General features: G+C 44.1%; 1 protein-coding gene across 5 annotated transcripts; it reads right to left on the bottom strand.

Moving 5' to 3' along the window:
* Positions 1-8,184: 8,184 nt before the first annotated feature.
* COQ7 (coenzyme Q7, hydroxylase) lies at positions 8,185-20,843 on the bottom strand. 5 transcript variants are annotated; one of them, XM_032460958.1, is made up of 9 exons: positions 20,686-20,843; positions 17,336-17,514; positions 16,013-16,127; positions 15,130-15,269; positions 14,417-14,485; positions 14,036-14,099; positions 10,378-10,422; positions 8,925-9,013; positions 8,185-8,478 (listed from the first exon to the last, which is right to left on the bottom strand). In XM_032460958.1, the coding sequence occupies exons 1-8, from the start codon at positions 20,756-20,758 to the stop codon at positions 8,943-8,945; spliced, it is 756 nt and encodes a 251-aa protein (XP_032316849.1). In that variant the 5' UTR covers positions 20,759-20,843; the 3' UTR covers positions 8,185-8,478; positions 8,925-8,942. The 5 variants fall into 5 exon arrangements, with proteins under 5 accessions (XP_032316849.1, XP_032316850.1, XP_032316851.1 ...); XM_032460959.1 differs by lacking the exon at positions 10,378-10,422; XM_032460960.1 differs by lacking the exons at positions 8,925-9,013; positions 10,378-10,422.
* Positions 20,844-23,536: the final 2,693 nt, after the last annotated feature.

Here is a 23,536-nt window from a genome sequence, read left to right as displayed (position 1 = left end):
TCTCGGGGAAGCTAAAGTCTCTGGGGCATGGAGACAATTAAACAGGTAATTACTTTGCAAGGTGATAAGGGCTTCAGCACAGGACTCGTAGGGCAGACAGGAGCCTGTAGAAGGGAATTCAGATGTAGGGTGGGTAGGAGATCAGAGAAGCCTTCCTAGAGAAAATGGAGTCTAGCCTAAGACTTGAAGCCATTCACTGACAGCATCAATTAGGATTAATACCTTTAGGCTCTTATTAACAAACACTTGAAATAACAATGGCTTAAACACAATAAGAATTTCAGGTCAGAAGGTGGGCAGTCCAGAAATGGTGTGGCAGTATCATGGTCACCAGGGACCTGGAACTTTTCTATCTTTCTGGGTTGGCATCCTTAGTATAGGGCTTTCATCCTCAAAGATGCCTCATGATCCATAACAGCTGCTGGAGTTCCAGCCATCATATCCACATCCCAAGCCAGAAGCAAGAATTAGGGGAGGGCCAAAAGGGCCAGTTTCAGCTGTCTGCTCAGTTCCTAAGGAGCTTTCCTGGAAGTCCCACCTAAGAGCTTCTGTTTGTATTTCACTGACCTGAACATAGTCCCATGGGCACATCCAGTCCCACTGTGGATGGAGAAAACACTGTCTGCCTTGTGCCCAACATGGAGATGGTGGCCTCAGGTGAGAGATGATGGTGGCCACTACTTGAGAAGTGGTGATGGCAATGCAGAAAAAAATGGCAGGGTTTTGAATTTTTAAAAGCCTGATGAAACTTCCAAATAATCTCCAGCTTTGCTGAAGGCTACTTAGGAATCAGTACCAAAGACAGAGTCTCTTCTACAAAGTGATTTATTCCTTTCCCTCATCTCTGTTCTGCCAGAACACAAAGAAGGATGTGGGGAAGAGGAAGAAAAGCCTTCTTGCCATTGGATTCTTGCCATGGAGAATGGACAGCCCCTCGTCACTCACTCCAGAGGAACTGACAGTCTAAGCTCCTCCCCTGGGACCCCAGGAGCAGATGGGCATGATGCTCTATGGAACTCCAAGGAGCTGAGGGTGGTCGATGCTGTGCCTTCTTCATGTGGCTTTTCTTAAGGGTCCCATCCCTCAGATGGGAATGAAGTATGAAGTATAAAGTGACCTTTGGGAGGCTGGACCCTGAGTCTTGGCTGTGACCCAGAATGGGTGTCTTTTTCGTCCTCTCTCCCCCTCCCATTTTTCCTGTACTTTAGACCCTGTTTTGATTAATGGCACTGTATTGGAAAATTGCAGATAATTTTTCTTTGGATACTATCTCATCCCCTCAATAAACACCTAACCTTGTTAGTAACAAACATCCTTATCACCTTCAGTAGCAGGGAATTGCAAAATATGCTCGATGTCTCGATGCTTCGTTCTATTTCTCAATTTCACATACAATCACTTTTCAAATACTTTAAATATTTCCGTGGTCCTCTTGAACCCTGTGTGAAATCGTTACTAACTGTTGTGGATCTAAGAGGATGGGGGATGGTGAGGCTAATGCAAACCCTCTCCGCCTGCCAAGGAAATGGATTTGAGAGCAATTGGAGGAGGTGAGATTACAGATTTTAAGATTACTTCCCTGCTGAGGATGAGGCTGAAGACAGAGGCAAGGATGGATTTGGCCTCTAGTTTATGCAACTGGTAGATTTTTTAATCCCCAAAGGCTGGCACTTTTTTCTGGCACAGGGCAGATGCTAAATAAGTTTGTAAATGAAAAAAACTTCTCCCCACACCGGTCACTTCCTTAATTTGACTTCCTTGTCTCTGTCCTGCACTCTGATTGTTTTCCTAGTCATTCAGCCTGAAACTGACCATTGACGCATCTTTCCTTAGGTCCTGTGTTAGTCAGGGTTCTCCAGAGACACAGAACCAATGGGATGTGTAGAGAGAAAGGAAGAGGCTCATGTGATGAGGGAGGCTGACAAGTCCCGGGGCCTGCAGTCTCCCCCGGAGAGCTGATGGTGTGGTTCCTGTCTGACAGCTAGTGACTCCAAAGCTTTTTGTTCTGCTTGGTTCTTCGACTGATGGGATGAGGCCCACCCACATGAGGGAGGGCAACCTGCTTTACTCAGTTCACCCATTCAAACATTAATCTCAACCAAAAACACCCTCACAAAAACACCCAGAATAATGTTTGACCACATGTCTGGGCACCCCTTGGCCAGACAGGTGGACACATAAAATCCACCATCATGAGTCCTTTCTTTTTTTTTAATATACATTTTTATTGACGTATAATCAGTTTACAATGTTGTGTCAGTTGCTGGTGTACAGCACAGTGCTTCAGTCATATAGGAACATACATATATTCGTTTTCATGTTCTTTTTCACTGTAAGCGACTACAAAACATCAAATATAGTTCCCTGTGCTATACAGTATGAACTTGTTGTTTATCTATTTTGTATATATTAGTTAGTATTTGCAAATCTTGAACTCCCAATTTATCCCTTGCCAGCCTCCTTCCTCCCTGGTAACCATAAGTTTGTTTTCTGTGTCTGTGAGTGTGTTTGTTTTGTGAATAAGTTCATTTGTCTTTTTTTTTTTATTTTTAGATTACACATATAAGTGATATCATATGGTATTTTTCTTTCTTTTTCTGGCTTACTTCATTTAAAGTGATGATCTCCAGGTCCATCCATGTTGCTGCAAATGGCATTATTTTATTCTTTTTTATGGCTGAATAGTATTCCACAGTATGTATATATATGTGTGTGTGTGTGTATACGCATACATATACCACACCTTCTTTATCCATTCATCTGCCGATGGACGTTTAGGTTGTTTCCATGTCTTGGCTATTGTAAACAGTGCTGCTGTGAACATTGGGGTGCAAGTGTCTTTTCAAATTTAGGTTCCCTCACAAGTCCTTTCTTAGCCGACAAGTCTTGCTCTTCTGGACAGAGGGCTTTCTATGCAGTCAGCTCCTGGAGGGAAAGAGAGTCACACTCAACAGGGGGTCCCTGAAGGAAGCTGCACAAGGGGACTATTCAGAAAGTCAAGGGCAAGACAGATGGAACTTAAGCTTAAGGGATGATGACACTCCAAGGACCTGGGACAGGCAGAAATTGCTGTGACCTCAGGGCCGGATGGCCCAGGCAGAGCGGGTGTACTCACAGCACTCGACACACTACCTTAAAAAAATTCCAGTTTTATTCATGTACCATGCAATTCACGGATTTAAGGTGTACAATCCAATAGCTTTTAGTATATTCACAGCGCTGTGCAACCATCACCGTGGTCAATTTTAGAACATTTTTGTTACTCCAAAAAAGAAATCCCAGCACCCCCATCCCCCCAGCCCCAGGCACTCACTCGTCTACCTTCTGTCTCCGTAGGTGTGCCTATTCTGGACATTTCATGTAAGTGGATCACACAATACGTGGTCCTTTGTGACTGGCTTCTTCCACTTAGCATATTGTTTTCTGGTTCACCCGTGACACCCCTAGGGCAATCATTTCACAAGTGGGGAAATGAAAGCACAGAGAGGTTAGGTAACACCTAGTAAGTGGCAGAGCAAGAATTCGGACCCAGGTGGTGGTAGACCAGTATGCTACACCACAAGTCACCCCAGAGCCCCGACCCAGGTCCTCATCCACCCTCAACGGGAGGCTATAGTAACTTCTTCACCTGGAACTTGAAATCTACACCTCTTGGGGAATGATGGAAATGTTAGCTATCTTGATTGTGATGGTGATTTCATGGGTGTATACATCTATCAAAATTCACCAAATTGTACGCCTGAAATATGTGTAGTTTACTGTACAGGAATCATACCATGATAAAGACATTTAAAAAAAAAAGTAATGTTCCCCCTGGTCTCAGTCATCCCTGCTCCAGTTCATCCAGAACCCACAGCCCCACGTGCATCCACTCAAGTTCTGTCTCTATCACGACTTCCTGAGCTCATGGGACATCAGTCCTTTTTACCTGCCCAACATCTGTTCTCCCTTCTGGTGAAGGGACTCTGGCTTCCTTGAGGGGAACCTCCCTTACCCCAGTCTTGATCCAGGTGGCATGGGTGGAGTTGGTCCCACTCCATCTGCTTCAGGATCAACCGCGTGACTGCACGTGGCCAATGAGATTAACTGCAACCCCCCAGGGCCATAGTGATTGGGTGAGGGCCAGGAATGTGACCTGATTGGAAGAAAATGAGGCTAGAGGTGGGGAAGGGATGTGTTTTTAATTCTGGGAAATTCAAGTTTTCTCTCTGTTCTGCAGAAGCGAAGGGAGGAGGCTCTCACCCTTCTTCTGGGTAGAAGAGTGCTAGAGATGATGTATAGAAGGCTTCAGTAATTCCAAGACCATACTTAAGACAGGCCCTGGGGACCACTGGGAACCTGATATCGACACTGTGGAAAACAGAGAGAGGAGAGAGAAACACCAAATATTTGGTTTGAGCTCCTGGATCGAACCATACCTGAAGAAAACACCCTCTGGATTTTCCATTTAGCAGAACTATTAAAGTAACAGCAGAACTTTCCTATTGGAGAACAGGTGATATGTTCTGTGTCTCTTCTAAGTGATATAAAGGAGGAGTGTGACTTCATGTTCTAGAATTATTTTACTCCACAGCACTTAGGATAATACAATCCCTTGAAACATCCAAATAACTGAGATAATTACTCTTTTTAATGCCCATGTTGTCCCATTTAAACACATACACATACACAGAGTATCAGTAAGAAAGGGCAACAGGTGGCATTTCCATGCAATTTTGTATCATTGCAATGAAGCCAGTTGGAGGTTAGGCATGGAAAACGCCACACAAAGGCTGCTCGCCCAGCAGAACGAGGAGCATTGCTGTTCACCATTGTTCTCACCTGATGAAGGAACCTGGTCTGGACTGTGTTTCAGCTGTCACGGTCCCTAATAGGCTGGAGAAAACTGGAACAGCGAGTCACCTCTTAGCAGGAGGCAGTGCAGGAGAAGTGGGACAGAGCAGAAATCCGGAACCAGCCCAGAAAAGTAGGCTGTAAAGCCGGGGGGGAGCATCTATTTGGAGGCAGACTTAAAATAAAGCCCCCGTGAAATTAAACCATTGATTCTTAACTAGGGCTGCATCAGGGCCCCTGTGTGAGTGACTTTTAAAAATATATTCCTATTTTACGGCCCCACTCTGAACCTTTGGCTTCAGTAGGACTGGGTGGAGCAAAAGCATCTGTAGATTTTTTTTTTTTTTGAAATCTCAAAAGAGTTTATTCCAATGTGCATGCCCAGTGAAGAACTCCAGGATTAAGAAGTAGGAGATTCTGTATAACCATGGAAATACCAAGGTTAAAAAACAAAAACAAAAACAAAGGAAGAAAGTATCATGAAAAGAAATTCTCAAAAAGCAAAACAATATGAGAATGAATGTATGTATGTTCTTAAGTGACTGAAGTGTTGTGCTGTGCACCAGAAATTGACATAACATTGTAAACTGACTGTACTTCAATAAAAATATATTTAAAAAAACCCCAGTCAATAAAAAGCATTTGGAGGGAGAAGAGCTGAGATGTGGGCACAGGTGAAATGTGTTCCGGGCTTTGGGGCAGATGGACAAGAGGACTGAAGGGCACTCACAAGGTTGACCCTCCTTCCCCACTTCACACTTTCATCCAGAAGTTTCTAGGCGTGTTCATATTGAGATCAGGAAGATCGTTTGTTATTACTTGTACTTACTTTTGTTCCATCCGATGAGTCCATGTGATTTTTTTTAGCTTTCATTGGTTTATCAGGCATTGGTTGAGGGCCTCCTAAACCCCAGGGGTGGGGACAGGCCTTGACTTTGACATGAAGCCACGTTGGAGAGACAGCAGGAGAGCAGGTAATGATAAGAGGCAACACCAGTACAAGAAGCTGAGGGATGAAGGATGGGAGAGACGGTGCGGGATGACTTCACCTAAGAGGAGGTCTGGAAGGGCAAACAGCCTTCACCAGGCAAAGCCCAGCTCGCGACAGGAGGAAGGCGTGTGTCCAGAGGGCCGCACGAACTAACCAATAAACATTCAGTGCGGCCCCTTGGAGACTGCCTGATGCTTGTAGCTGGTTTCTTCGTGAGACAGAGACTAATCGGCCTCCCCTGTGTTTTCCTTTCACCCTTTTCTGAAAAAGAAATTGCATCCTCCCGGCTAAGGACGCTCAAGTCAGCGGGCCAGCGCAGCCTGGAACAGCCAGGGGAGCCCGCCGCATCTCGCAGTGCGTGAACGTGACATTCCACTCCTGGCCGACACTGGAGATCAGGAGGACGGACTGTCACAAACCGTAGCAATTTCCTGGCCTTGCTCGCCAGGCGTGTCCCCGTGACGTCCGGCTGTGACTGGCCGGGTGTTGGCCGCCCGCGGCCTCAGAACTTCGGGACTATGACGCCCTCTGGTGGCCGCGGGCGCCGGGGCGCCCAGACCTTCCTCGCCCTTGCAGCGCCCGGAGCAGAGCTTCCTACACGGTCCAGGAATCAAAGGCCCCGTGGGATTCAGTCACGGCCCTACAAGGACTGCCATTTCGGCAGCAGGAGTGGGAGGAAGCACGTCCCCGAAGGCAATGGGGAGTCTTTTAAACCTTTGAAAACATATTCAGTAGGAAAGTGCATTGTGCTCCCGCAGAGCCAGGAAGAGCGATTAGGAGGAAAGGGTTTTTTTATTCCTCTCGGTTGGGAAAGGTCACGTTTTCTCCTCAAATTGCCCGGATCAAAAGGCATTAAGGAGGCCCAGGGGTGAGGGGCCAGAGTTTTTATCATACTGTCGAAGAATCTCCGGAAAGGTTAAGGACCCCAAAGGGCCCCTCCTCCTGAAATTCCATAGAGACAGTGCAAAGGTGGTCCCTGAGGCATCAGAGGTCCCCAAATTCTGTGTTAATAACCCAAATGCCCACCATTAGTGGTTAAGTTCAAGCCTCTCCAGCGATTCGTCCTCTGTAAAGGGCGTCCGTGGGGTGGGGGTCGGAGAAGCAGCGGGTGAGGCTGTTATGAACAGTGCTCGCGGGCAGGCAGTAAGCGCAGCGCGGCGCGGCGCGGCTCCGCTATGACGTGGAGGAGGACTGCCTGCCGCCAACTAGAGGGGTGGGTGGCTCTCTAAGTACTGACTTTGAAAGATGGCCAATATCGGTCTCCAAATGCACACTCAGGTCAAGATGCACGATATTATTCCACTGGGGAACAATAAAAATCCAAAGGTGTACACGTATGGGTAAAAGATTTTTCAAAATAGCATGGAAAGGTACACAATGAACTATTATTAATAGCAATTACTTCCAGGGGATAAGTTTGGAAGGGGTGCCTTTTTTCTTTTAAAACTTATATGCAGTTTATATTGTTCAATTTTGAGGTAAGGGTTACTTTTGGAAGTGAGGGGAAAAAAGAAATGTACTGTCTTCTGTGGCAGACCGTATCATGAAGTAAGGCAAGTGGTCAGTTTCCTGGTAACCAACCAGCAGTCTACAGGGCGAGCTGCCTGTCACTGTGAACGCCCTTTTTAGCACTGTTAAAGTATTTCACCGTGTGCATACATGCATTATTTATTACAAAGAGTTTTAATTTTTTAAAAACAGGGCAATTTAACCTTGTATTTAGTCCAACAAAAATTCACTAAGTGCCAGGCACCGTGCTAAGCTCTGAAGATAAGGACATGACCAAGTGGTCTCAGCCTTCCTGGAGTTCATGGTCTAGTTCAGTGCTTCTCAAACTATAATGTGCTTGCAAATCACCTGGAAGTATTGCATATTGGTTATTTATTGCGGTACAACAAATGACCACCAAACCCAGCAGCTGAAAAACAACATCGATCATCTAACATAGCTGCTGAGAGTCAGGAACTCAGGAGTGACTCAGCTGGGCGGTTCTGGCTCGGGGTGTCTCGTGAGGTTGCAGTCGGGAAGTTGGCTGCAGTCATGTCACCTGAAGGCTTGACCGGGGCTGAAGGATTCACTTCCAAGATGTCACACAAACATGACTCCTGAAAGGGGGCATTGGTTCTTGGCCATGTAACGAGTAACTGCTTGCGTGTCCCCACACCACGGCAGCTAGCTTCCCCTATAGCTATTGACCCTACAGAGAAGGGTGGGGCCTGGAAGGTCTTTTATGACCTAGCAGCCTTGAAGTCTCACGCCATCATTTCCACCACATTCTGTTTGTTACAGAAGTCACTAGAGACAGCTCACACCCAAAGCAAGGGGAATTAGGCTCCACCAATCAGAGAAATACCAAGGAATTTGCGGACATACTTTAAAACTACCACATCTTGTTCAAATGCAGGTTCTGATTTGGTAGGTTCTGGGAGGAGCCCCAAATTCTGCATTTCTAATGTGCTCCCAGGGGACCCCACTGCTGTTGGTCTGTGGACCACATTTTTGAGTAGAAAGGGGATCAAACACATGCAAAGAACGATGGCTCAGATCACATCTTTGGGACTATGCTGCTTGCAAGGATAATATCCTTTGTCATCCTGGCATCATCTTTGGATGGTGTCCAATTTTAAAATCACATTTCCCCTGAAAGGTCAGAGCTGTAAAGCAACAGAAAGGCAAGATTACCTTGTTAGTACACGAGGACAAGCTGTAATGGAATTAAGAACAATCAAAGGGGGATTCAGAAAACCTCTCTGGCCTTGTTCTAGAAGCTCTCAGAAGCATAAAACATCAGCCATCAATTCTGAATGGGATGCTAAACAAACAGGAGCAAATCTGGGCTTTTAATAAGCATTGCACAAAGGGCCTTCACAGGACTAAGATTCCCAACTGCAATACAGCATCAGCTTTGATACAGGAGGGCGAGAGCCAGCACCAGCATCTCAGAAGATCAAGGCTCCCACACGCTCTGCTGGTTTGCAGGGTGGTAGGTTAAAGAAATCATTTCCCCATTCAACAGCCTGGACTGAAACTTGCTTTCGAATACACATAAAACTATATATCCTATATTTTTTATTACTACGATCCATGTTATAAAACTCACCGTTGTAAAGTCTACGATTCAGTGGATTTTCATATATTCACAGGTTACACAACCATCACCACCATCTAGTTCTAGAATATTCATCACCCCTAAAAGAAACCCCATATCCATTAGCAGTTACACCCCATCGCCCGACCTCCTGCAGCCCTAGGCAACCACTGGCCGGCTTTCTGCGTCTGTGGACTTGCCTGTTCTGCACATTTCATGCAAACGGAGTCATACAGTGTGTGGCCTTTTGTGTATGGCTCCCTTCATTAAGCGTGTTTTAAAAAGTTATTATTGTGGCAAAATATACATAACATTTACCATCTTAACCATTTTCATGTGTAGAGTTCAGCAGCACTGAGCACACTCACACTGTTGTGCGACCAACCCTGCCATCCATTTCCAGACCTAGCTCATCTTCCCATATGGACAGTTTATAACCAAACATCATGTTTTCAAGTTTCCTCAATGTTACAGCATGGATTAGTCAGTACTTCATTCCTTTTTATGGATGAATAATACTCCATTGTACAGAAGGGACCACATTTTGTTTACCCATTTTCATTCATCAGCTGGTGGACATTTGGGTTGCTGCCACCTTCTGGCTATTACAAATAATGTTGCTATGAATATTCATGTACAGTTACTGGTTTGAACATATGTTTTCATTTCTTCTTAGTTTATACTAGGAGAGGACTTACTGTATCATTGCAATTCTCCATTTAACTGAGGAAATGCCAGACTGTTTTCCAAAGGGGCTGCACTGTTTTGGATTCCCACCAGCAGTGTGAGGGTTCTGACTTCTCCACCCCTTCACCAACACTTGTTACCTTCCGTCTTTCTGATTATAGCCGTCCTCGTGGGTGTGGAGTGGAGTCTCGTTGTGGTTTCCTGTAGTGACTAATGATGTTGAGCATTTTTCAAATGCTTATTGGCCATCTGTTCTATCTTCTTTGGAGACACGTCCATTCAAATCCTTTGCCTATTTTTAGATTAGGCCATTTGTCTTAATGTTGAGTTGTACAAGCTCTTTATATATTCTGGATACAAATCCCTTCTCAGATACATGATTTGCAAATATTTTCTCCCGTTCTGTTGGTCGTGTTCTCTCACTTTCAGGATAGTCTTCTCTGAAGAACAAAAGTCTTTATTTTGATGAAGTTCAACTTATCTATTTTTTTTTTCACTGCTTGTACTATTGGTGTCATATCTAAGAACCTGTTGCCTAATCCAAGGTCACACAGATTTACCCTTACGTTTTCTTCTAAGAGCTTTAGAGTCAAAAGTACAATGAGGTATCACCTCACAACAGTCAGAATGGCCATCATTAAAAGGCCTACAAATAATAAATGCTGGAGAGGGTGTGGAGAAAAGGGAACCCTCTTACACTGTTAGTGGGAATGTAAACTGGTGCAGACACTATGGAGGACGGTGTGGAGGTTCTCTAAAAAACTAAAAACAGACTTACCATATGATCCGGCAATCCCACTCCTAGGCATATACCCAGAGGAACCTATAATTCAAAAAGATACATGCACCCCAATATTCACAGCAGCACTATTTACAACAGCTAAGACATAGAAACAACCCAAATGTCCATCCACAGATGACTGGATATAGAAGATGTGGTGTACACACACACACACACACACACACACACACACACACACACACACACACGAATATTACTCAGCCATAAAAAAGAACGCAACGATGCCATTTGCAGCAACAAGGATGGACCTAGAGATTATCATATTAAGTGAAGTAAGTCAGGCAGAAAAAGATGAATGTCATATGGTATCATTTATATGTAGAATCTAAAAAAAATGATACAAACCTTACTTACAAACCAAAAATAGACTCACACACATATAAAACTATGGCTACCAAAGGGGAAAGTGGGGGAGGGATAAATTAGGAGTTTGGAATTAACAGATAGATACACACTAGTATATATAAAACAGATAAATAGCAAAGGCCTACTGTACAGCACTGGGAACCATATTCATCTTCTGTAATAACATAAAAAATATATATATGTATCTATATGACTAACTGAATCACTTTGTTGTACACCTGAAACTAACATTGTAAATCAACTACACGTCAATAAAAAACAAAAAGAAAATTTTTCTTTAAAGAGCTTTAGAGATTTAACATTTAGATTTTTGGTCTGTTTTAATTTTTGTATATGCTGTGAAGTACGGGTCTAAATTTCTTCTTTTGCATGCTGGATCCACATGCAAAAATCCAGCCTGTATTTGTTTTAATCATCAGCAAGAAACATAAAGAATGGCCTTCCTTTGGCTTCCTGGTAGCATCTTTTCTTTCTTTTTTTATTTCCCAGCTAGAAGATTTTGAGTTTTACAGCAGGGGCCCAGTGGCCCCGCTTGACCTGGTAGCATCTTTTCGATAAATCTTCACTGTATTTTGCTGAGACGCACACAGGCATAGTTCTGAATTACTAGTTATGTGAAAATGACTTCTAAGAAGGGAGAGCGATTTCTGCATTGAATCCCATCGACAACTATTTACTGAGCACCTGTTATAGGTCAGTGATTAAAACAAAGATTCCCTCCTTACGGAGCTGACCTTCTTGCAGGGGGAAACAGACAAGAAACAGAACAAGTAAGTACATTATATAATGTGCCAGAGGGTAGTAAGTGCTATGGGGAAAAAAGTACAGAGCAGAGCAAAGGGAGTGAGGCATGTGCTGGGGTGGGGTTTGCAATTTTGAAAAAGGTAGTAAGGGTGGGTGTCCTTAAAAGGTGACACTTGAGCAAAACCTTAAGAGTTGGTGAGGGATTTGAGCATGTGGATATGTCGGGAAAAGGGTTCCAGGCAGAGGGAACAGCCACTGCAAAGACCGCAAGGCAGGAGCGTGCCTGACATTTGATGGTAAGGAGGCCGATGTGGCAGAGGGAGGAAGGGAAGCAGTCACAGAGGGCCAGATCATCGGGTCTTGTAAACCATTTTAGGGACCTTGACTTTTATTCTGAGGGAACTGGGAAAAGCCACTGAGGGTTCTGAGCTGAGCAGTGTCATGGTCTGGCTTACGGTTCAAAGGATCACTCTGGCTGCCAGGTTGGGAGTGGGCTGTGGGAGGACAAGGGTAAGGCAGGAAGAAGAGTTAGGAGGCTTCTGAAATAATCCAGAGGAAAGATGAGGGTGGGGGTGCGGAGCCCTGAGTGGCAGCAGTTGAGACAGTGAAAAAGGATTTGGTAGAGCCCTCAGGGTGTCCTGCTTGATGAGAGTGTAATAGAGGCGGGTGTCAAAGGTGACAGCAGAGATGCTGGCCTGAGCACCAGGAGGATGGAGTTGCCATTACCTGTGATGGGGAGGCCACGGGGCCGAAGTGGGGAAGTGGGGCCGGGGGAGGGGAGGCGGGGAGCTCAGCTTAGGGCATGTGGAGCTGGGGATTCTCTTGACTTCCATGTGGAAGGATGCTGTAGATAGATGGATACTGGAAAATGAGAAATCTGGGCTGGAGACACAGATGTGAAGGAGTCAGCCAAAAGGTGGGATAAGATATCAAAAAAAGGTGATGGACAGAACAGGGCCAGGGACTGCACCCTGGGAGCGTCTGGCCTTGAGACCCAGAGGAGAAGAACAGCCACATGAGACAGTTTTCCTAGCAGTTTGGGAGCTACTTAAGCACACCTTGACCCTCCTTCCTTCCCCTTTTTCTTCTCCTCTCCTCTCCTCCCTTTAAATGGGCACCTACTATGTACTAGGAACTAGAAAAGATGTTTAGCTCTCAATAAACTCCTAGTCTTTACAAAGCCATAAATGCACATTTATATAATATATACATTTATATAATTTATATAATGGAGATGTAGGCAATAACTGTAGAAATGTGGCTTTTCAGCTGTTAACCAACTACACTAACTACACTGCGGACATGTTTGTAACCGAGCACAAGAGTTTGGAATCTCAAGTTGTCCTCGACCCTTCTCTTCCACGTTTAATTTATTGCATTTATTATCAGAAGGCTGATTCACTTGATCATGTAAGATTAAATTCACTCTTGGTTTAGGAGAAAAGAGTGGTGGTAGAGGACTAAGTCAAACTATCACAGTGTCACTGTCCTTTACAACTGGACCCTTTGAAATGAGTCACCCCATCATGAGGTGCTGATGAAACACAGGGCGCTGGGTGTGGGGCAAAGACCCAATGATGTCTTCACACAAGACGCTTACAATCTAGTGCAGAGCTCCCAGCCCTGACTCACCCTAGAACCACCTGGGAGCTTTTGAAACCACTGATTCTGGGCTCCACTCTAATTAAGTCAGAATTTTTGATCTACAATCCGAAAAACATCCTAAAAAGCTCCACAGGACATTCTAACATGCGGCCAGAGTGGAAGACCACTTATCTAGGTGTTTTCATAAATTATTTAAAAATTTTCAAATCATAAAAGATTCAGCATGAAAATTATGAATCAGTATGAAAATTATAGTCCATTTTGGTCCATTCTTTTGGGAGCAGACCTAAAGGAAATGATTATAATTCAATGTCACAGATAATCCACGACTTAGCGTATTCTCTGATGGAAATAACCTGCCTTCAACTCACAACTCACAAGAGACGTCAGTGTTCCGCTCACCTGGTGGGCTCGACAGGCTTGCTCTGTCACTCTGAAACATCATCGTGCTTTTAAGTTACTTTGCGTTGCCAGTAAACTCAATTTTTTCTTCTCTTGAAGATTCCTGTTACTTTCTTAATGATTCATTCTAGATGTTTTAGGAAAAAATTAACTACAGACCAAACAAGGACCAGCTTCACTTGCTGTAATCTGAACCCACCTGGTGAACGGTCAGCCTTACGGCCATAAGGCTCCAGAGAAAAGTCCACACTGGAGGGTTTTATTAATGAAAAAAACCTCTTGCGGTTTATTAACAAAATTCACAGAAAAATCATTGTACATTTCCTTTTCTGCCAATGTCACTTGTTAAGTTACTATCATCTTTTATACACAGGGAAAAGGGGACATACTTTAAAATCTTTCTGATAAATATATCGCCACGCGGCAGCCGGCCTGGATGACGGTCTTCAGAACGGCGTATGCTGGAGCCTGTTAAAAACAACAATTAGCAAACAAAAGAAACACGGTCTGTGCTCACCTTCTGTTGTAAGACACAGGCCTGGCCGGGCAGGGCTGGGACTTCTCTGGGTAAGTAATGAGATCTAAGAAACAATTTATTTTAATTTAGAAAAAAAGCCAAACTATTCAAAAGATTGGGACACCTCTGCTACTGCCAGAACATTTGAACCACCTGGTTTCTGGTTTCTTACAGGAAAGGGGGCAGCAAGTGCTGGGGAGAGGCGGGAAGTGAGACCCCCAGGCCGGGGCAAGCTGAACGCTTGCTCTCTGCTGAGCAGCGTGCTGGTGCTTTCTTTGGCGGTCACACTGAAATCTACTTTTCTAAGAGCAGAAACCTTCTTGCCCCTCAACCTTCCAAATAAGGTGCCACTGCAAGCAAACAGGAGAGGGGGATCCCCACCAGTTCTGCATCGTGTTCCAGGCCTATGTCATGGTGCTCAAGCTCTTCGTCCCGAAACTTCCGTATCACCTGGTTAAATGAAAAGAAATCAAAGCAAGTCAGCCTTCCAACTCGCTGCTGTTCTGATTTATTTTGGAGGCTAAAGCCTCATATTTTCATTTAAGACACAGGGAGGCAAACCTTTCCTATAAAGGGCCAGAGAGTCAGTACTTCAAGCTCTTTGGGCTGCAAGATCCCTGTCACAATGACTCAACTCTGCCACTGTAGAGGGGAGAGCAGAGGGGTCACATAAATGGGCACAACTCTGTTCCAACAAAACTTTATTTACAGAAACAGGTGGTTGGCCAGTGGCCAGAGTTTACCAACCTCTGACTTAGGCTTAAAAAACCAAACAGTTCCCTTATTTGCTGTAGAACATTTCTGCGGACATCTATAAGTTCATTTGTTTAATCTGAAGGGTTTGTGCTTGTGCTCAGAATCTATCCATGACCCAGAAGTGAGGAGAACACAGGTCCGAACTGAGGAAACACAGATTCTAGTCCCAAGCACGTGAAGGACACACGGCTTTAGCTGCCTCAGTTCGCTTGTCTTTAAAATGAGGCGCTGCCCTAGATTTCTAAGATTATTCTGTAGCATTCTGTTTTGTTCCTCCTTCCAAACTGCGTACCTGCCCTTTCCCCTGTACCAGCCCCTTCCAGAGCACTGTCCAATACCTGAAGAAGCTCCTGGTATTTTTCAGGCTCCTCCTCCATCAGCGTCCTGATCTGGTTGTTGTAGTGATGTGCAATGGACTCCTCCACGGCCACGGTGCAGGCCATCGCGCCCGCCTTCCCCAGCAGGGCGGTTCCTGCACCTGGAATTGTCAGATTCGGGCGGTGAAGGACGGGACGGACCCCACTGGGGAGATGAGGTCATGTCAGGGCTTGTCGCCCCGGCACCATGGACCCTGGGGCTGGATAATTCCTTGTTGAGCGGGAATGTCCTGAACGTCAGGGGATGCTTAGCAGTGCCCCGGTCTCTGCCCGCACAGGTGCCAGTGGCACCCCCCATTGGGACAACATCTAAAAATGTCTTTAGATGTTGCCAAGTGTCCTCAGGAGCAACTCACCACCCTTGAAAATCCTGGGTCTGAGGTGGTGCCAGGTCACAGTGTTAAATGCACAAATCACATAGTAAGAATGCGCCTCCCTTTCCAACGCTCAAGGCAACCTTCTCATTACGGCAGAAGGGTCTTCCCTGGGGGGGAGGGGCCTTCATGATTTTATACCATTTACTCCTGTTTTTTAGGAGTGAGCAGATCCCAGGTTTAGAACCTTCATCAGGGAACATCGTCTGGCTACAAATGAATTACTCTAGCTTTTTTCCTCTCTGTGGGGTTTATTTCCACTGTGCCTTCTATTTATAAAAATACTGATTTTAAGGTTCTCTCTTAAGTAAATTTAAGCCAAAAAAAAGTCAGTCAATTTAACTTTAGAAAAGTATTAAGTAAATAAAAAGGCTACAAGAGGACACAGCAAGAGCTGTGGAAGTGGGTATTTAACGATTCAGTCCTCCCAGATGCCTAGGCTCACACACGCTCTCTGGACAGACACGTACCCAGCGCAAACCCCATCACGTTCCAAAAGGGCATCAGAACGGTTGGCCGCACCCTGAATGCAACCATCAACTCATTGAACTTTTTCAAGTGGTCCTTTTCTTGATCCCACATTTTCTGTAAGAAACACAAAAATAAAGACAGGTAAGCATGCCACAGAGGCCGCCTGCTATATACCAGGGGGGCCGCAGGCCCTGTCCAGGTGGGGTAAAGGAAGTGAAATGGAGACAATGATGAGAACTGCAATTTCCCTCACTCCCCTTGAGTCAATGAGGAGAAAACCTGAACATCAGACTATGGGTAAGAGAGTGACAACCAACCAAGAGAAGCCGCTGTTATCTCAATTCCAGAAAGTGGTGCCGTGAACCATGGTTCTTGCTAAAGTTCCTCGGACCCACAAGTGCCTATTAAAGGACAATGGTCCACATCTGTGAGAAATGACATGCTCAGCCCATTTCAAAATTAGGAGGGCAGAATATTACGTTTTATGTAAGACAGCTAGAAACGCATTTACATCAAAGAGAAAAGGGAGAATGGTAAGGAGAGCTGACACTTACAGAGCACACACAAGTGCCAACCACCGTCACAGAGCTCTGCACAGGGGACTCATCTAATCCGCACAACTGCCTTGTGAAGGACACACTGTTACTACCCCCATTATACAGATGAAGACAGTGAGGCACAGAGAGGTTAAGTAACTTGTCCAAGGACTCAGAGCAGGCAATTTAACTTGTGCTGAGTGTCTATTGCAGGCCAGGCATGGTATTAGCTGCTCTGCATACACCAGTTCATTTATTCTTCACCAAGATCCAGTGAGGAAGGTGTTCTCAGCTCATTTTGCAGATATGCCAATGGAGACCCAGAGAGGTCAGTTGACTCCCCCAAAGTCACACAGGGAGAGGGTGGGAGAGGGCTGGAATGCAACCCTGGCTCTGTGTGATGACAAAGCCCAGGCCCATCCCTCTGCCTCTCAGTATAAAATATAAACTCTCTCTGCTGGGCTCCACTCAGGGCGGGGCCATGATGTCTCAGCAGCTGGTACTTTCACTTAACCCAAGGACTCGTAGTCCTGCCCGCCCCACCATGAGATTTTAATCATACAGATACACTGTCTGTCAGTATACCTACTAGACGTCTGTCTGTGCTTTATACAGAAAAAGAATAATATTTTCCTTTTCCCACACCCACTCCCATAACCAATTTACACTCTCTTGGGGTCAACAATACCTCCCTTGAGAATGCATGACCCAGTGGGATTCATCCCTTTACAGCCTCTGGATCCCCCCCTGCTCAGCAGGCCAGCCAGAGAGGGAAGAAGTGCCCACCTGAATGACCGGCCCGACGCTCGTCCGACCCAGGACGGCCATCTGCCCTGCATAGATGCGGTTCGCTCCATATTCACCCGCATGGTCCACCCGGATTATTCGGTCCACAGCTGCCCGGTTGATGTTGTCTAAGGTCATTCCTGAGCTGCAAAATCTGACACTGATTTTTCTTCCATAAGCTGCAACGGAAGTGTTTATTCTTCATTACTGTCAGGTAGGGCTGAGGTGTTTCCTTTTACAGACAGAAGACGCACCTTAGATCAAAGGTCACAAACAAGCCCTCCAGAGGTCGGCTGTGCCTGTTAGCACGTTCTGTTTACCCTGTGGTGTTTTTGTTCTGGCTTTTAAAGTGAATTAGTTACCAACACTTACAACACAGAAGATTCTACCTGAAGACCTGGACTTCTGGCTTCACTTTTAAGCGTAAGACGCTCTGAAAACACTGAGCCTGTCTCCTCAGCGAGCAGTCAGTGTGGCAGCTCCTCTAGATGGACATGGTTCTCCGGGCCACCCACGCCTCCCGGTCGCCTTTTTGTTCCCAACCCTGGCTGCACAGAGCCCCTAGGGAGCTCTCAAATCCATGGATGCTCCTCCCCAGTCCTCTCTGGGAGACGGACACTGATGTTTTTAAAAATCTCTGCACATGAATCTTCTCCGCAGCCAAGGCTGAGAACCATAGATTTAAGTTCTCTTAAGACACTTATACCCATGGGCATCTGATTTTGAGACTTTAGCCTTAGAGTTTAGGTTTCTTCTCATTATGGTACTTAATTTAACTGAACTCTTTTTGCCTTCAAAATGTAAATTCTTCAGGACAGATTAGACTTTGTCTTTTAAAGAAATCTTCAAACAGTAATACCTTGACTGTATTCTCCAGGCCTTGAGAAGTGTTTCAATGCTCTTTCGTATGACTACCATGTGTTTAATAGATCTTTTCCTTTAGGCTAACTTCAACACCCAGAAAATGTGTGGGAAGTTTCATTTTGGGTACATCTGTAGTTTTTTCATTAAAAAACTTGAGGGCTTTGGACATAAGGTATTGGGCTAGGCCTGATGAAATCTTGGGTGGTTCTGCACCTGAACTTCTCAGGCAGGTAGGATTTTAAATGCCTCACTCTAAACAAAGGAGCATAGACCCTGGAGTCCGAAGCATGGTGACCCAGCTTTGAGCTGGTCTTCCACACAATCTGCTTCATCTCATTGAGCATATTTGACTTAAAGAACTGGATGGAGTCCAAGTTCTGTCAGGTGCCACTCAGATCTATGGCATCTGACAGTGGGTCGCTGTGGTCTGTGGCCATGTTTTTATATGGAGAACAATTTGAAACATTTGACAAAGTCAAGGTAGCCTGTCCCATGTTTTTACCTCCAAGTCCAAGGAGGTGCTGCCACCAGTCTAGCCTACTTGCAGGAAGATGAGGCCCAGAAATTAAAATAAAAAATGATGAGATGACTCTATTTCTCAAAATAATCTTGTTTGCTTGTTCTTTGATTTTTTTCACTCCCACCCAAAAACATGTTAATAGGAAAGAACTTTAAAGACAACCCAATACCCACTTTTAAGACACGATTTACTGAGAAATCACAAGGGGCCGAGTGCACAGGATGAAGATGAGTTCAAACACTCAGCTGACTTCTGGTGGGTAGAATTATATTTCTATTAAAAACATCCTTGACTTTTCCCTAGCACTGCACTACTTTTCCAGATTCAGGCACCTAAAAGATGCTTTTTGGGGGTGTGTGGAGGGTTGGGTATCATAATATTTGCCATTTCTCTTTCCACAATCTCTGCAAGGTGTCTTTAAAAAGTGCGGGATGGACCACAGAAAGCACACAGAGCTAGAGTCAGAAAATACGCGTCCTGTCTCTAACACAGACCTTACATAAATCAGAATTGCCATTTCTTACATACAAAATTGGGAATAATCAGGTTATTCCCTTTTTGAGGGGGAAACACACAATAATAAAAATCTTTCTATGGAGTTATGAAGATAAAAGGAGATATAGGAAGCAAAGTAACTTTATGGATGAAAAAGAATGATTCTTAATCTGCTTTGCTCATTGGCTCAACAAAGAAGCATTAAAATTCATGTTCAACAATCCTCTGAATTTTACCCTGCATTGTCACACACTTATAAAAAATTGAGAAATAATAGCATAAAATTGAGGCCCAGTGCTAGAAGCTCTCACATTTTATATTTGTTTTTCCAAAATGTGAAACACATATCTATGGTGGTATCTAGGAGATTTCAAGTGGTATATGGGAAGTTCATGGCTATGAACACACGCTAAATAACACCCATATTATTTAGTACGAGTTATTCTCTTTTAAATTCTCTTCCAATCCTTTTGGTTGCATCAAGGAGATTGTTTCAGTTTATAGCTGACATATATCAAATACCTTCCTAACACCTGCTAATCTACCTCTCTTACCAGAAAGGAAGATGGTCTTGGGTTCAAGCCTTGGTAGGCAGCAGTATTTAGTACAATAACTTTTTGTTTTTAGCGTATTTATTTTTTATGATCACTCTATTTGGGATATGCAATGCTGGTTTTTCTGTTTACCATAAGAATCTAGTTTCTGTGAAATTAATTTTAAGAATGGAACACGTTTAAGGAAAAAAAAGTTTAATTAAAAATGCAAATGTTATTGCTATAAAGCAAAAATCCTGAAGGTGGTACACGAATGATTTAACTTTGAGAAAAGGACTTCACAATTTTCGGAGGCAGCTCAAATGAAACGAGGAAAGGAGGAGCCAAGATCAAAGCCCAAGTCTCCCCACTCCAAACTGGATGCTCCTTCCACTACCCTGGTGCGTCTCAAACTTGCTAACGCATACGAAACATTTGAATCATTCGAAAGGGTTGTTAAAATACTGATTCAGTGACCCAGTAGGTCAGGGAAGGGACCTGAGAACCTGCATTTCTAACAGGTTCCAAGGGGTAGGGGGAGGCCGACGCAGCCCGTCTTAGGACTACACTTTGCGGGACAAGGCCCTGAGAGGTTACAGGGACACTCCTAGGACACGGAACTTTCAAGGTCGCCAGCTGTCCTCGACCCGGAACGCCGACCACACCTGCAGCGACGTCACGGCACAGGTGTGCAATTGTGATTCCCCAACGCGCCAACGGGGAAGCTGCACCCCAGAGCCTCCCTGCCAAAAATCAAGCCCCTCCCACCCCGCCCCGCCCCGCCGCCAGCACCCGCGTTTCCAGTTGCGCAGTCCTGCTCCGTCGCAACCCAGTGACGTAGTAAAAGTCTCTCCCGTGACATCTCCGACCCAAGCCTCAGGCGAGAAGTCCCCGACTCGCCCGCCCAGCGCGGGCCCGCAGTCGCGCGCCCCCTTTACCTGAGAGGGGCCGCGGGCCACCCACGCGCAGCCGCCGCAGGGAGCGAGCCGCCGTCGCCCCGGCGTAGCTCATCGCCGCGACTACAGGGCAACCGTTCCCTGAACGGAGGGGGCCAAACGTGCCCTTGGCGCGGACTGATGACGCACAGCCTACGTAAGACGGATTCGGCCCGCCCTTGCATCAGTGGACACGCCCCTAGACTGCGTTTCCATTCGATTGGTTGGAAACATCAGGTGAAACGATTCTATTGAATGCGATCACTAGCAATCACTCAGGAGCGCGACGGTAAGGTTGCCATGGAGATGAGAATGCTAAATTGCTCTGTGAAAGATCCCCAAAGGGTAAAAATTACTTAAATTATTTGTTGGCATAGTCATCGTATTTTTGCTTTACCAGCAGGGGAGATTTTCCTCTACTTGTAGCCTACAGCCACTTTAAAACAGTAATTACATTCTGAAATTAAATTCATATGGTCAGTAGTGGTATCTTTAGGTATTGGGGTTGACAGACGACTTTAAATTTCTTCCTATTCCTTTTCTCTATTTTTAGGTTTTCTACAGAGAACATTGATTATTATTTCCACTTTACTGTTGGTGTGAGTGTATATTGGTGCAAATTGGTTTCTTGAGAGGTGGGGTGGGGAGGTTTAGCAACATATTTCATACTTTTAATTTAAAGTCTATATCCAAGTCTGTCAGTGTAGATTCATCAGTTGTAACAAATGTGCCACTCTGGTGGGGGATGTTAATAGGGGACGCTGTGCATGTGTCGGGGCAGGGAGTACATAGGAAATCTCTGTACTTTCCTCAGTTTTGCTGTGAACCTTAAACTGCTCTACAAAAATAAAAGTCTCAAAAAGAAAATTTTGTTTACCTTTAAAAGAATGCATATCCACTGATACAGAAATCCTACTTTCGGGAACCTATGGAACAGAAGTAATTTTTCCAATGTGTGATGTATGTTTCTGAGGGCAAAAAGTTAAAGGTGCGTATCTGGAAGAATATATAACAAAACGTTTAATAATGGTAACTTCAGAGGGTTGGAGTTGTGAGAAAGGGGCCTTCATTTTTCTACCTTACACCCTTGGATTCTGTGTATCTTTTATCCAAGTTGCTATAAAACATTTAAGATACACTACTACTGTAAAATAAATGAAGTTGCTAATTGTTTTCAAATTACATTAACATACAATAATTTAAAATTATGATCAACTGTTATGTAAATTTTTAAACCCAAATACTTAGTGAAAGTGAGGGTGATGTAACATTCTCATGTAAAGCTCTTGAGTGTAAATCTGGCTCTCAAAAGCCCTAAAATGTTCTAAACCTTGGCTGTAATCCCACATCTAGGTCTCTAAGAAGAAAAAAATGTTGACAAAGATTTATGGATGTCCCAGTTACTATCAGGAACATCTGGAAACAAAATGTTAAGCAGCAAGGGGATGTTAAAAAAATTAAGATTTGTGTGATGTTATATTATGTAGACCATTGAAATGCTTATAAAGAATTTTGGATAAAGTGAGAAAACACTTATGAAAAAGAAACAAGAATGTCAATCTTTTTTTCTTTCTCTTCATCTTCTTTCCCTCAGTCTGTACTTTCTACCTTAAAAAGAATTTTGCTAAGATTTACAGTGGATGTCCATAAATGTTTCTTATACTTGACTTTTACTTTTTTTCTCTATAGTTTTCAATGTTCTCTGTATTTTCTATAATAAGCAAGTATTTTTGTAGTGAGAAAACAAAATTTCATAAAGAAAAGGCTTACTATTCCTAATTCAATCCTCAAAGATATAAGTGAATGTATTATTTCCCATTTTAAAGATAAGGGAACTTAATCGCAGCAAGGTGAAGTCACTTGTACAAAATTACACAATTAAGCAAGGAGCAAAGCCATTTCATGTCCCAAGCATATCCCATGCATTGGAAAGAAAATACACCAAAAGGAATTTACTAATAAAACCCTACCCTATATAAAGAAGATAACATTTAGAAGTTCTGTCTTCCTAGGGATCAGACCTTGCAGTGCCATCCTGGCAAAATTAATTCCTTTTCTTCTCCAATACTTACAAAATGGGTTTCTGCAATCAGGTATGTAGCTGCAGGAATTTACTCTGATAAGATTTAATGCAAACTAATGACTCATGTAACTGGTTTCTTGTCTTTGCTGGGATGAGAATATTCTGTGATTTCAAGAATGTGCAAGGCTGCCTTGATAAAGAACAGGAGCCTGGAGCTGAATGGGTCAGAACAGAGAATAGAGCAATGTCTGCATGGACTTTTAACATTCTAGCTCCCCGTGTTTGTAATGGGAAAGGGGTGGGCCAGGGGAGTGGCTGAAAACAAAGTAAGTATCTAGCAGTGGGTGAATGATTATGGAAGTAAACACTGATACAACAGAATGCTATGTAGTCAGTAAAAAGAACGAGTAGCTACTTACATGGAAAGATCTTCCAAATGTTACTGAGAAAAAAAGAAGCTCAGAAATAAATACATCCATATCACACATATAACTACAGATAACATATCTGCTTGAATATGTATTATAACTTTCTGGGAGAATAAAATAAACCTCATTAGCAGTGGTTCCCCCTGAGGGTGGGATGGGGGGGGGTACCTGAAATAACTTTATGTCTTTTTAAGTTTAAAGCACATGCAATACACCCCTCCTTGGTTTCAAAAGAGCCAAGGAGTCTTAAAAACACTCATTTTGATGATCTTGTATATAATTAAACACATCTTTCTCCTCTCTGATTCTAGGAAAGGGCAAAGAGCAACTTTACAAACTGTTGTAGTTTTCCATGATCACTTGATTGCTGACGAGAAACCTCCAAGAATTCAAATATACATAA

The sequence above is a fragment of the Camelus ferus genome, chromosome 18 (assembly GCF_009834535.1).
Source record: "Camelus ferus isolate YT-003-E chromosome 18, BCGSAC_Cfer_1.0, whole genome shotgun sequence".
NCBI classification, from domain to species: Eukaryota; Metazoa; Chordata; class Mammalia; order Artiodactyla; family Camelidae; genus Camelus; species Camelus ferus.
This window is presented reverse-complemented; position numbering and strand designations above follow the sequence as displayed.